Below are 15,056 nucleotides of genomic sequence, written 5' to 3'. Positions count from 1 at the left end.
ACAAGTTCATGCATGACTATTATCACTGACTTGTGCCTATCATATTCTTTTATAAATATACACCCTTTGAAGTTTGGGAGATAAAGGACCACTGGAGAACAAAACAATGTCACTTTTAAAGTTGAAATAAAAGACTGACATGTTTACTTCTGAAATCTCCTTTTAGGGTGGAGGAAGGTGGCTAAGAGATGGTAGATGTATTGTTAATCGGCTGCTGCCTTGGCCTCATTACTGACTGGCCACCACTTTGTAAAGTGAGTCCAGTTCTTGTTAGTTGTCAATGATAATGTCATATGACTGTCCTTAGAAACGCTGAGCATGTGACATTGCGTAGGCTGGGCGGCATATGACAACATTACTCAACTCATGTCACAGATACAGATACAGAAATGATACACTTGATTGAAAATGTCACACGTAGGCCACGATGCATTAATGGCCTGATCACATCCACCCCCATACTACACAGAAACAAAGAAAATCAATTTGAAATATAAACATGCTCTATCTGAATCATATACATTGGTTACCTCACACATAAACGTCGTTTTCTGATTGGCTGAGGGTTTTTCCAATATTTTCAACCTACCTTACAAGCGAGGTATGATGCACGGAAATTACTGATATTTTGTGAATGCAAAGTGATGGAAGGGACTTAATTATCTCTAAATCTGTTCTTGTGTCTAAATCTAGCAATGGCTACATAAAGATTTACCTTGCATTCCAATGAACAAAGTTTGACAAAACATTCAAATGTAGTCCTTGTGAATGTTAAGAAGGGGAATTACACCATGGTGACTTTACTAAGAAAATGCTTGCGGGAAAAACAGCAAGATACAAGATTCAAATTGTTTGAATGAAGTACGATTTGATACCCATGCGTCAAACAATACAAAATTAACATTGAGGTGTTTGGTAAGATAAATATGTTGTTCACTGGCCCCTCAGGGGCCCATGGGTTAATGTACCCCCTCGTACCCAGTGAACAACTAATAATATATAAAGGTGAAATTCTTTAATGATTCTTCCTCAGTGTTGATAAATTTGGATGAAAATGTAATCATTAATTCAACTGCCTCATGAATAATTGATAATGTCTTTGATAAACTGAGCATTATATTCAGAGAAGCAAGTTGAGAACCTCCACGTTTTCATTACTTATGCAGTATTTATGAAATATATATGACATGAGACAACATTGCCTTCTGAGACACAGCTTGAGCATAAACTTATGGGATAACATCATGATTATTGTCATAGGCATTCTAGGAATATATATAAATACTGATTGTCAACAAAACAAAGTAATGTCACATTTGAATATTTGTATCACTTTTAATTTCAAACAATTAGAATTTGGGATCAGTAAGCCGTGTAAGTTCACTTTTAAACTATTTGAAAATAAAATTATCTGAAGTGCCTAGAGTATTTTAGGACATTCAACATATTAAAGTTTGCATTGTGAAAAGTGTCTCTGCCAGAAATTGTGTTTTTATGAGATTATTCAGTAAAGTTTGCAAAGACACTTCTTCCAAGTTAAAATTAACTTCAAGGATATGACTTACACCTCTATGAACAAAACGTTTACTTACACGTCATTGAAAATCTGAATATGTAAATTTGTCTTTATCAGTCACAAACATTGCATCAAGCAACCCATTGTAACAGGTTTTCATCTGAAAACAGTAATATTCACTATCTAACAAATCAAAATAAATATTGAAAATGTAGACCTAAATACAAATATAATCTGTTTCATAAATTCAATAAATGAATAAAAACACTTATTTAATCTTATTATGATGCTGACATATTTTCCATCAGAAAGGACATGACAATTTGAATAATGAATTGCGCTTCAAGGAATGGTATCACAGTTATATTACTCTTAATGTTGAGCAGTGGCTATTTCCTCTTGCCATTGCAAGGTCGAAGATAGGGTGGACGTACTGTCTTGTACATTGGCAGCCATTGCCGGCCACCGGTCAGCTGGTCAATGTCCTGATGATCAGAACTGATCATCAAGGAGATTTTCGTTGGCACCGCCTCTGCAAAAACAAAAGGACTCCATGCTGAAATATCAAGGTAAACAATGTTGGACTGTTCTCAAGGTCAGTTATAAGGGCTGTAACAATACAAATGATGTATAAAAAGTGATTTTATAAACCACACAACAGTTAAAGAAGTTTGCACACAACATACCATCAATACCACACATTTTCATCTCATACAACATCCTTATCCAAGACATCCTGGTAATTGGGCACAAGATAGTGGGATAAATAATACACAATTTAGGCAGATACAAAATGTATGTGTGAAGGTATTTTGAGAGTCAATTATTCATTTTGTTAATGTTAACATTCTCAACTTTGGTAAACTGAACTCTGATCTGTAGTAAAGTTCAGTCAGTTTGCCTTATATTAAACTATAGCTGATGGGCATTTTTATTTACAGAACTGTCAGCAATATTTTAGAAAGCCCATATCAAATCAGGTTTGTGAGTTTACACTGCACTCAGCAACATTCCAGCTATATGATGACAGCCTGTAAATAATTGAATCTGAACCCAACAATCCAATGATCAACAGCATGAGCATCAATCTACCTAACTGGGATATGATGATGTGTCAACCAAGCTGGCAAGCTTGCCTACCTGATCCTGTTAGTCGCCACTTATGACAAATATAGGTTACTGGAGATCAAATGTAATCGATGAGCATGAGCTGAGGTCCACACTTTTACACAAACGCAGTATCAAGCGCATTACAACAATGTTATTGATATATGAACACATTCTTCATTATGGGCTCTTATGTGCATGGCAGAATTGATAAGAACATTCTTCTAATATCATATCTTTTAATAATTTAAATGTAGTGGATGGACACACAACATAAGGGGATCATTAAACCAGTCAGTGATAGCACACAACATAAAGGGATCTTTAAACCTGTCTGTGATGATAGACAACATAAGGGGACCACTGAACCTGACAGTGATGACATACAACATTAGGGGGATAATAAACTTGTCAGTGATGACACAACATAAGGGATCCAGTTATGGATGACACACAACATAAAGAGGTCATTAAACCTGACAGTTATGACACACAACGTAAGGGGATCATTATGCCTGACAGTTATGACACACAACATTAAAGGATGATTAAACCTGTCAGTGATGACACACAATGTAACAGGATGATTAAACCTGTCAGTGATAACACACAACATAAGGGGATCATTAAACCTATAATTGATGACACACAATACATGGGGATCATTAAACCTGGCAATGATGACACACAACATAGCAGGTTCCTTCAACTTGATTGTGATGACACACAACGCAAGGGGGTCATAATACCTGACAGTGATGACACTAAACATACAGGGATGAATATACTGGTCAGTGATGACACAACATAAATGGATCACTATACCTGTCAGTGATAACACACAACATAAGGGGATCATTAAACCTGACAGTGATGACATACAACATAAGAGGATCTTTAAACCTGTCCGTGATGACCCACAGCATGAGGGATGGGAGCACCTCTAGAATACAGCACCACCACTTCTTAACCTACCCTAACCCAACCCTAACCCTTATCACCTACAATTATGAAAAAGAATATATGACATGTTTTTAAAGTTTATGGCTGTACGCTAAAGGTACGCGAAGGGATGAATATATTTGACAGTGATGACGCACAACACAAGGCTTCCATCGACTTGATCATGATGACATAACACAAGGGATCATTACACCTTACAGTGACAAGGCACAACATAATGGGATCATTAAACCTGACAGTGAAATACAACAAGAGGGACTCCATAAACCATTGTAAGTTGTGTTGATTCACAGTACCCAAGCACACAGCGTCTAAACCTATTATCTGACTTAGAAGCACCAAAGCCAAGGTGTTATTTCAGATGATTCACATCAAAGTACTGAATTAGTTTCACTGAGGTTACATTCACTGCAATCCAAACACCATACAGAAAAGTCTTCCAAAAGCAAACATACACTACTTTCAGGAATATTTTACACCAGAAAAAAAATAAGCTAAACCAAATTAATCCAAATATTTTATAAAAAAGAATGTTTTATTCATAACATTCACATCTTATGGGGTGTCATCTGCACACAAATTCACCTGGAAAAAGGTTAAGAACCACTGATTTTTTATCATTCTAAAAAAATATTAATTTAGAAAAAAGCACAATAGCTATCTTATCTTATTTTCCTACAAAAAAATTGATTTTGTGCACAAAAAGGTATACCTGTATTTAAATAAACAAATCTAAAACAGAGCACCTAAAAATAAGCCTTGTGACTATTCCCTAACAATAAACATTTGACAACTTGCTTGCTTCCTCTCCTTTGTTCCAGGGCAATGGGGTCAAAGTGTTTGCCCGTCACACCCAAAATGTGGGTTTGAGTCCCCACTTGGTACTATGTGAGAAGCCCATTTCTGATATCCTCTACCAAGATACTGCTGGAAGTTGACTAAAAGTGACACAAAACTAAACTCACGATCATTCCGAGTTCCAACAAATGATTAAAACCTGTACTTACAGGCATTTGGAGGAACTCACAGTGTTCTTATTGAAATCTTTAAATCAGATCAATGCAAAATGCACATATCAACAAAATTCATGTAATATTTTAACATTTGGAACATCAAATGTTTGTCCAGAAATAGGAAACATATTTTCACTGTACTTGACAGCATGAGCAAGGAGATTTACATTCTGTTGCCAATTTGTAAATATGATTATCCAGCCTCATATAAGAATGTTGTGTTTTGACTGCTTCATGTGACTCTGATAAAATACCATGTACAATACAAAAGTTGCATCATCATGCCACCCCTTGGTGACCACGCAAAATGAAGAAAGCTTGCATCGCAAACTCTTTAGTAATGTGAGCTGAATTGAGGTCAATCGATCAGCTGGTGTCAACATGGCAGCAAGGAAACCTTTTGCCACAACAACTGAGGATGATTCAATGCATTTTGTAAACACAAAGTCACTGTGTCCTGTAATCTGATTGGTTGAAAAACATGATCAAATGGTATTAGATTCCCGGAAACTGCAAGACTATTCACTGCGTATTGACAATTAGAAACACTGCAAACAATCGTTTTGTTGTGTCATCAACAGTGGGGACGTCATTCAAATCATATTGTGACGTAAAGTTGGAATGACGTCACAAATGAGCAACTCCAGATGCTACCATGGGAACCAGCTGAAACGGCCAGCTAATGACACTTCACTGCTGTACCCGTACTCCATGTAAACGAGTGCAGACAGTATAGCCCTTTGGTTCACTTTTGTGTTTACAATGTCCTCTAAACATAATGTGTTGGCCAATTTCCGGGTGTTATTGAGTATCTGAAGCACAGGAATATTTCATTTGAAACCTCCGGCTGACGCTGTCGTTTCCAAATGCATTCCCGTGCTTCAAATACTCAATAACACCCGGAAATTGGCCAAAACATGATGTTTATCTCTGAATTGTTTTCTTTTGATTTAGTGAAAACATTCGGATAGATAGATATGTTATCAGTCCCTCATAAGGTTGTATTACTCAGGACTGATAAAACCCTGTATTTCCCTCGACACGATGTAATAACTTATATTGACTGTATATCAAAGTAAACCTATGATCTTAAAAGATCTACTTGCTAATAAAAAACAAGTTAGATTTCTATGCTTTCATTTCATGTAATGAATTATTTGCCATCACTCAGTACAGTATGAAGGACACATTTAACCAAATTCCTGAGGTGAAATTAGGACTGCATTTTCAAATTAAATAATTTAATTTAGAAACATTTATAGCTTTCCAAAGTCAATACTTCATAGAACATATTTTCAATGAATTACTTTCATAATACGTTAATGTAAGAATATCTTTCTACAATTCCAAAGTTTGTGTTGCTAGAAAATATCATATGAAGGGGTGGTGCTTAGCCTTGATGCAGGTATACAATCAAGCTGATGTTAAATCAATGCTTTTGTCACTCCATGCCACATCATACACAGCGCATGATCTACCAACAAGGTTCTGACACCTAGGAGAACACACACACAGCAATAATATTTGAATAGCAGCCTGAAAACTGTCTTCACCAGACAGACAAGTGGTCCACAGCATGAACAACAATCCTCTCCACCAGGGGAAGACTACACAGTCAACCAAGTCAATGTAGCCACATTTTGTTCTTGGTATTCAACTTAGTGAGTTTATGAGTATAGCTTTATGCTGCTTTTAGCAATGTTCCAGCAATATCACGACAGGGGACACCAGAAATGGGCTTCACACATTGTGCCCACGTGGGGAATAAAACCTGGGTCTTGTGACAAGCAAACGCTTTAACCACAAGGATACGTCTACCCATATTACACTAAGATGTGTCCTAGGGCTGCATGAATCCACTACGAGGTGTGTACAATACATATCATAACAAGTGTGAATACTGGGTAGCAAATATAAATATTGGCAGTGTATGAAATAGCATCTGCAGAGCAGCCTGCTGCTTGTTAGTTAAATGTCAGGCTTACAACTTTAGTTTACAGCCAGCCCAGTGGGCCAATACTTTTTCCAAAGGTATATATTTGATCACATCATTGACTAAGGGAAATATTTCAGAAACGATTTACAACTATGATAGAGATGTCTGTACAGTTCATGGTCACTCAAACCACAACTTCCACATATCAACCTACACATTTATCTAACACTAAATGTGATTGGTCTAGAGAACCAGTGAACAATGTTGTTCTTTTCTGCTTCAGATGGCTGTGACAGTGAATGAATCCAAAGAGACTACCAAATTATGTTGCCTTCTTTCTCCTTTTGCACATGTTTAAGTTTACATTTCTACAAGTTATTCATTAATTACATTATTTTAATAGCAATAACACCTTATCTCTGTTTTCTATTTTAAATAACAGGGATCGTTATGTGTTAACAGGGCCAGCAAGATTTTTCAGTTATCAGCCCTGTGGGCTTTTTCGTTTATTTAGGAGTTTCATACACTGATATTGGTAACAAGTACAAGCTTGATGCATAATTACTAGATTCGGAGAAACAATAAACAATACCTCTTCCTAAATTCAATCCAATATTTGTGATCACTAAAATCAAATATTCCCAAACATGTTCTCAATGAAGTGTTTTCATGTGAATTTGGGTTTATGATTGAAATGAGATTTGCAAAATGGAATATTCAAGCCATGTAGGATAATAGTCAAGACTGTTACATATTTAATTTGACAGTAATATAGTCTGTCATTCATTGTCATGATAAATTGGATATGTTTTGAATCACTAAATGTGATTACATCCTAACAGCAATAATGTGTACAATCTCCCAAACAACAGCGAACACCTTAAAAGTTAGTTAAGAAAATGCCAAACTCTTTCTTTGAAGTTAGCCTGTTTCGTTATTAGATGAAGTTTGATGTAATGCACAGGAATTTTGATGATTTGGGAGACATTCTGTGCTGGGATTATCAGAACAGGTCTTGTTGCTCTTTACCTTCATGGACTGGTTTTAATTGGATCACATGAACTCTTAGCACAACATTATGCGTATTCTTGACAGAAAAGTGAGGCCAAAGAAAAGGCTCCAAGGGTTCCACCATATATATCTACATTTTGTTAAAGAGCCTGGGATTCCTTACTCTGATCTAGAGGCAGTTGCTGTGTCACCTGATAAATGATGGACATCAGACCCCACATCCATTGAGATTATAAAAGTGCTGAGAGTTATAGTCAAAGTTATCAAGGAGTACAACTGGCTGGATACACTATGTACTGTCGAGAGTGTATTATATCCCCAATACAACACACAGGTGAATGATACACACAAGCAGTGCAGGGTACATGATATGTGGGGCTTACCAATAACCTGCCGATTAGATCGGGCTGACCTTCCCCGAGAAGCAGCCTGTGAGAACGGAGGCACAAAATGAAAGAAAACTATGAATTCAAACACTGCAAGGTTACTTAAAAAATGGCATCCTATATAGCATCACTAAAAACTCAATTACATTGTGTTAAGTAAGTATTAAAGCATAAACGCTTTTTGTTTTGCCGTTGCCTACTTGTAAAGTTTCATATATAAGTTCTGGCAAAGTGTCAGGTGCAGATCCAGATGTGGGCAGTGTGGGTGTGCTCCTTTCTCTCTCCTCCAAAAATGGTCCCTGAAGAGCATTTCCCCCTAACCTTTGGATTTCATGATTCATGTCCACCCCCATTTCCAAAATCTAGGATCTGCCCCTGACTGTTACCAAAGTAACATGCCCCACCTCAGAGGATGGTCTCTCCTCCCGACTACTGGCACTGGCTCCGCTGTCGTCCCGGGTCAGTTGTGGTGCAGAGGTCACTGTGACATGGTTGTCATACTCCAGCTGGTAGAGCTTCTGCTGTTTAACTTCTACGTCAGATTTCTTGTTCCTACGAGAAGTATTGGACTTTGGTATTAGAGTTACTTCCCCCTGTTCAGCTTCCGGGTGTCGATGGTCATCTCGGTTCCTTCTTTTCCCGTCTATTCTGTCATGCTGTATTTCTTTGACTAGCTTTCTTTCTTTCTGAAAAAAGGTAGATTCCATCACCATCACGTCACCATCTTCCCCTGTAACTCCAAGGTGAGACTCATTTCTATCTCACCCTGTAGCTCAGGTGTCAGTAACTTACTTGAGGTGTGTCAGTTTACCTCAAAAATCAGTAAGTTGCTTCTATTTCTGCCCGTACCTCAGGTGGCAGTGACTTACTTACCATGAACACCTTTGGATGCAAGATCAGTATTACAGTTCTGTTTCTCTGTGAAGTACTGAAGTCAGCTCCTCACCCCTGTGTCTGTGTAGCACTCAGGCCAGTGACTTATCTCTATATCTCCCTGTACCTCTGAGGCCAGTGCCTCACCTCTATATCTCCCTGTAGATCTGAGGCCAGTGACTCACCTCTATATCTCCCTGTAGCTCTGATGGTTAGTGACCTACCTCTATATTTCCTTACTGGTCTGAGGTGACTCAAGTCTATATCTTCTTGTAGCTTTGAGGTCATTAAATCACCTCTACATCTCCTTGCAGCTCTGAGGTCATTGACTGGTCAAATGTTAGTGAATCACTTCTATATCTCCCTGTAGCTCTGAGGTCATTGACTCACCTCTATGTCACCCTGTAGCTCTGATGTCAGGCTGTCAAACTCCTCACTTGTCTCCTTCAGCAGTTTGCGAATGTAGGTTCTTCAAGAGGAAACAAAAGACATCAGAAGATGACAAATCCCCTGGCCTCCAACAAATTTGAAAGAACAAATTATCTGCCCATATACTAAAGTAATTATTGAGCTATCCAAACAAAAATCTGGAATGGGGATTCATATCTTTGTGCATGTTGGGCTGCTTGACTCCTGAGAGTTTTTTGTACTTTCTCCCCAACCTCATTGAAGCACATGTGATATATGTGGTCTCTCCTTAATTAGGCAAGAGAGTTTGTTCAAAACTGCCTCTGTCCATCCAGCAGAAAATGGATACCCGATGTGATAACATCTAGCGCCGTGGGTTATTAGGCAGCTTGGGTTATTAAGTGTAATAGGAATACTTAGATTTTTCGGTGCTCAAGCATGCATTGTGCATGGTGAAATGCACATGACCAACAGACTATTACTATCATGTTTAGCACTTTAGTCAAACTGGGCCATTTCATAGCTGTTTGTTTCATGTATCTTATCATAGACAAGAGAAATTTATCAATTACTCACCATCATCAGCACAAACTTCAATCTGAAATCATGATCTTAAGAGTCATGTCACACACTGATCCTATCCCAGCATCACTCACACACTCACTCACCCTGTAGTGGGGCTGAGACTGCTCTGTCCTGCTGTAGTTGCAAGGGACTGTTTCAGTTCACGGATGCTGTTCATGGCATTGTTCATCTCTTCGTTGGCATGAGCGGACTGTACACGGGGCTGCTGACGCACATAGGTTGTTGTGAGGTCGAGTACATCGTTAGTACTGAGAGCTCGTGGAACTTGGGAGTCCTCTTCATCATGCATGCCTTATTTACACATTGGAAAATGCGTTTATTCCATGCTAATAAATGGCAACCAATCATTAGCTTCCAGTTTCAATGAGAGAAAATTAGCACAAGGCAGAGAAACACTAAATTTTCAATATACCCTTTCCAAATTATCCACCATTTAACATAGTTACTTTGAGTTAGGCATATTGTTGTAGATTTATTTCTATTAATTCATTGTCAGAGACAGCAAATGACTGAACAGAAGCAGAATGTTGAGTTGCTGAACTGGTTGTTGACAAGCTTGATCATTCAAGAACTTTTAAGACATAATGGCACGGTTTCTTAAAGGTTTTTTGTCAAGCTTACAACACTTTTTCTGATTCAAGAGCAAAGAAAGGCTTAAGATATTTGACTGTGAAAAATTCTGGATATTCGTGAGAGCACATTGATGTTAAAGGTTCTGTTATGTATTGCAAGTGATTTAAGCCTTGACTCATTTATCAAGTTTGTTCTGTGCACACATTTGTGTTTCAATTTAGAAATCACCTGGTAACATTATCCATTAGAAGCAACTCGGTGCATCTAATCCATACCAATAACATGTTGACAAAAATAACAGTAATCATTTCTTAACTGACAGGATCCAAAATCTCATTATGAAGATGTTGAAAATTTGGAAATGTTGGTACGACAATAAAATTGCATAAAGTACAGTATGTATCCTGCATGCTGAAAAGTCCAAAGTTAATATCTCACTCATATACACACATCAGATAACCTTCATAAAAAAATTCTATAGGTTTTGTTGAATTCTTGAATTATACAGACCCTAATACATACAAAAAGGGCACTAATCCCCCAAGCTGTTTCTCATGTTTTAAATACTTAAGCTAGCCGGGACATCACCTTTACAAATGAACACATGAGAACAAACAGATGATTAATTACGGTTATCAAAGCAAAATAAAGAACCATTTGTTCTTACCCATCCTGCTCTTGCGACCATTTTTGTCCCGCTGACCTCGACGGGATCCACTTCTCCTGCTGCGATCAAATGATCCTGAAATCAGTATTATTTATTATAGAAGATGAGCATCACTTTAACCTAAAACATTCACAAGATTCAAGAAAAGGATTTTAGTAAACATGGACCATTTAACCAAATATCTTACAAGTATATGAATGAGTTAAATGAAAGCAACAGCAGGAGGTTAGATTGTTGTTTATCCCTAACATTATCTCTCAGGAACACAAGCATGGGTGACAGAGCTTTCTGTTTTGCAACTCCCCACCTCTGAAACAGCCCCTCCCCCCCGTCAGATGACCAATGGCTACAACAAATTTCATTTCAGCCCTAAAGACACATCCATTTCTTCAAGCAGACCCAAATGGACTACTAGTATCTTCTTGTGTTCCTGTTTTCACAAATAGTTTTTACCTTTGTACATCACCACATAGCACCATGCTGATGGATTTTAGATGCAATAGGAATGCATTATTATTATTATTATTATTGTTATTATTTCCGCCGCATGATAGTTTTAAATATACTGGACAATAAAATCCAGTGATTGATATAAACAACAGATGCATTCAGTGTATGATGACATGCAAGCAGCCAAATCACTGAGTCAGAGATTCACACAAGTTGAGGTAGCTGATGGCCAATTCTTAGCCCAAATCCCAACCTTTCTTTCCTACTCTGGTGCATTGGGGTAGTCGAGTGGTTAAAGCGTTCACTCATAGAATAAACGGGTTCGATTCCCTACATGAGTACAATGTGTGAAGCCCATTTCTGTTGTCTCCCATGGTGATATTGCTGGAATAACCTCATGAGTGTAAAACCATACCCATTCACTCTTTCTTTCATTAGTTCATTAACTAATTTGTTGGTTCAAATGTTTGTTCTATGTATAATTAGCACATGTGAGTTCACCACTGCAGTCAACATGCAAATTATGCTCATAATTGTCACTTGTCTGTTGACAGACAATTTTCAAACTGACATAGGTTTAATGTAACAGATATCTTCCAGATTAATACAGCTACAAAGATAATGTATACCTTCTGTATCTACATCCTCTCTGTCTTCTGGGTATGTATCATAGTTGACAAACGTTGCTGATGGGATGCGAGCTCGGGGTCGATCACCTAGGAAGCAACCGCATACACCTATCATCACTGTGAAGGCCTATACTTGCATGTTAACACCTATACTGGTACTGGAATCTTAACACCTGTACTGGAATCTTAACACCTGTGCTGGAATGTTAACACCTATACTGGTACCAGAATGTTAACACCTGTACCGGAATGTTAACACCTGTACTGGAATGTTAACACCTATACTGGTACTGGAATGTTAACACCAATACTAAGATGTGTAGATATGTACTGGCACATGAACACTCGTACTAGAATGTTAACACCTGTGCTGTCATGTGAACATGTCTTGTCTTGTTAACACCTATACTAACATGTTAACAACTGTAGTGGCATGTGAACACCTATACACCTGTGGTGGTATGTGAACATTTATACTGGCATGTAAACAATTGTATTGGCATGTGAACAGCTGTGATGATATATTAACACCTATAGTGGCATGCAGACATCTGTATAGGCATGTTAACACCAAGACTGACATGTGACACATTTTTATTGTCATGTGGACACATATTCTCTCATGTTCACATCTATAATGGCAAAAGCTATATTGTCATGTGAACACCTGTATTGTCATGTGAACATAGATATTGTCATGAGAACTTGTACAGTAATCCTATCTGTACTATCACAACATGAGCTGTATCCTCATGTAAAACCTTGTAATGCCATATACACTGTCATTTGTGCACCTGTTCATTGTATTCTCTTGTGAACACTATATATCTGTATATAGGATAAACTGGTCAGATCCATAGACCCTCACACTGGCCTGATCAATGTGATCAGAAGATTTGTTGCATGCTTTTTAGTTGCATTATTTTTTCTTAGCTTTCTGAAATTGTGTCGAAGGGAAGAGAAAAAGACTGGGACGGGTCCAAATTTTCTACTTCTAGCCCTACCCAGATACCTGTTATGTTAATTCCTGACATTAAATTTGCTAGAAATGTCAATATATTCTTCAGCCTGGAGGTTAAAATTGTGCGTTTTTCAATATATTAACCATGCATTATATTTAAAAAAGTAAAGTGTAAATTATGCAAAAATTTTCAAAGACAATACAACCTTTTCATCACAAAAGAATACCATATTACAGTGCTAAATTGATTAGTCCCATGTTTATAACAAGTAAGGGTATTAAGATGGGTATCTGGGTGCAACTAATTACCCACCTGTCCCGGGTATCTGGGTTAGCCGTCCCAGCCTAGGAAGCAAAATATAGTAACTATTCTCAATGAATATCTGAGTCACATGCATCACATGCAAAAATAAACATCTGTCTCAAAGTTGCAAAAGCCTCTCACCTTTTCTGGCATCAATGTGCTTCTCATCAAAAGGGTTTGGATGCTGTTTGATGAGATTACTCTTATCTACCTAAAACAATATGAGAGAAAAAAATGGGGCATCTGCAAACCAGGATCTACCCAGAAATCCATATTAAGTTTGTTGCCATCTTATGGCTGGATAACTGCAAAGTGTGGCATTAAATGATAAACAAACAAACCAAAGCATTTTTCATATGCAAATTGGGCGCATACCATCATTTTTGTTAAGACCCACATTTTCTGAATCTCTGAGAAGTTGCAGCATAGCATTATGTGTGAAAATGTAAAAGTAAGTATTAAACCTTTCCCTTTTTTACTGGTGTGAGTGAGTGAGTTTAGATTTATGCTGCATTCTGCAGTATTCCAACTGTATGTTCTGCAAACATGTTCTGAACCAGACAATCCAGTGATCAACAACCCAAGCATCAGTCTACGCAAATGGAATACGATGACATGTGTCCACCAAGTCAGCAAGTCTGACCATCCAACCCACCTGGTGTCTCTTACAGCAAGCATGGGATACTGAAGACTAGTTCTAAACCAGGTCCTCTTTACTAGGCATGTTAATAGTGATTCATGAGTTACCTCATAAAGCCATAACATGCAGTCTAAATAAATCCCTCTCACATCATTATAGAAAAGATACTAACTATGTTGGAAAATTGAGGATGCATGGACCTCGGATAAGACTGACACCCACCTTCTGTAGCATATCCTGTTGTCGTTGCTGTGCTGCTGAAACTTCCACCAGGTGGCGTGGCATCTGCCGCCTGTCAAGTGGAGGTACGTTATTCTGGCGGGACTTGAGGTAATCCTCCACAGTCACCTCAGCTGTAACACGTACAACATTAGCATCTTCACTTGACTGCTGCTTCATATACAGTTCTACATTATGTTACGATGCCGTGAAAACGCCACCCGCATTCTCAATTTACGCACATGTAACATTACCTACACTCTGCATCTGTTATAATTGTAATCTGTTATCTGAATTCCAGATCAAGGAAAACGTCTTATAACAAGCTAGTAAATATATCATTTCTCCAGATTTATTGATGAATGTAAACTGACAAACTTGAGCTGGTTGTTTTTGGCACAAACCATATACGAATGTGTACACATTATGTTGAACAATTGTGATGACTAATTTGATCTGAAACCTAAGCACCCCTGGCCTTATAAGCACTCATTATTTCATCATCAAAAACATCTCCAGAACTCCAAGGGTTCCTTGTACGAAGCAACTTTTAATAAGGTTAACCTTAACTCCCATTCTTTAATATTGCACTAAGGTGAACTTAGTGACTTATGATCAGCATAGTGCTTTGTGAAAGGAACCCCAGATAAGTATTATCTTTGTAGAAAATACTTAATCATAACCCCATAAATACCTGCGACTGCATGTACCTTATTTCATTACAAAGAAGGAAATATATCTTCCTCACCACTTCTCCAAAATACACAACCATGATCAACTAGTTTGAAAGTTAGTAATCACATCAATAAAAGTTA

At 37.7% G+C, this 15,056-nt stretch overlaps 1 protein-coding gene and 1 pseudogene across 4 annotated transcripts in view; both read right to left on the bottom strand.

The window, feature by feature from the left end:
- Positions 1-1,315: 1,315 nt before the first annotated feature.
- LOC137261452 (cytosolic carboxypeptidase 2-like) overlaps positions 1,316-15,056 on the bottom strand; it is a 90,455-nt gene continuing 76,714 nt past the window's right edge. For 3 of the 4 annotated variants that reach the window (XM_067799200.1, XM_067799201.1, XM_067799202.1), the window contains 9 exons: positions 14,245-14,375; positions 13,524-13,593; positions 12,118-12,204; positions 11,039-11,113; positions 9,882-10,089; positions 9,196-9,274; positions 8,337-8,618; positions 7,930-7,975; positions 1,838-2,048 (listed from right to left, as the gene is read on the bottom strand). In XM_067799200.1, coding sequence (XP_067655301.1) covers positions 1,906-2,048; positions 7,930-7,975; positions 8,337-8,618; positions 9,196-9,274; positions 9,882-10,089; positions 11,039-11,113; positions 12,118-12,204; positions 13,524-13,593; positions 14,245-14,375 — 1,121 coding nt within the window. In that variant the 3' untranslated portion in view covers positions 1,838-1,905. Of the gene's footprint in view, positions 2,049-7,929; positions 7,976-8,336; positions 8,619-9,195; positions 9,275-9,881; positions 10,090-11,038; positions 11,114-12,117; positions 12,205-13,523; positions 13,594-14,244; positions 14,376-15,056 lie in introns of all 4 variants that reach the window. The other variant, XM_067799203.1, reaches the window with a different exon arrangement.
- On the bottom strand, positions 3,015-3,943 carry LOC137261950 (uncharacterized; annotated as a pseudogene).

Source organism: Haliotis asinina, chromosome 14, assembly GCF_037392515.1.
Source record: "Haliotis asinina isolate JCU_RB_2024 chromosome 14, JCU_Hal_asi_v2, whole genome shotgun sequence".
Taxonomy (NCBI): Eukaryota; Metazoa; Mollusca; class Gastropoda; order Lepetellida; family Haliotidae; genus Haliotis; species Haliotis asinina.
Note: the sequence above shows the minus strand (reverse complement) of the source record. Positions and strands in the feature narration are given on the sequence as shown.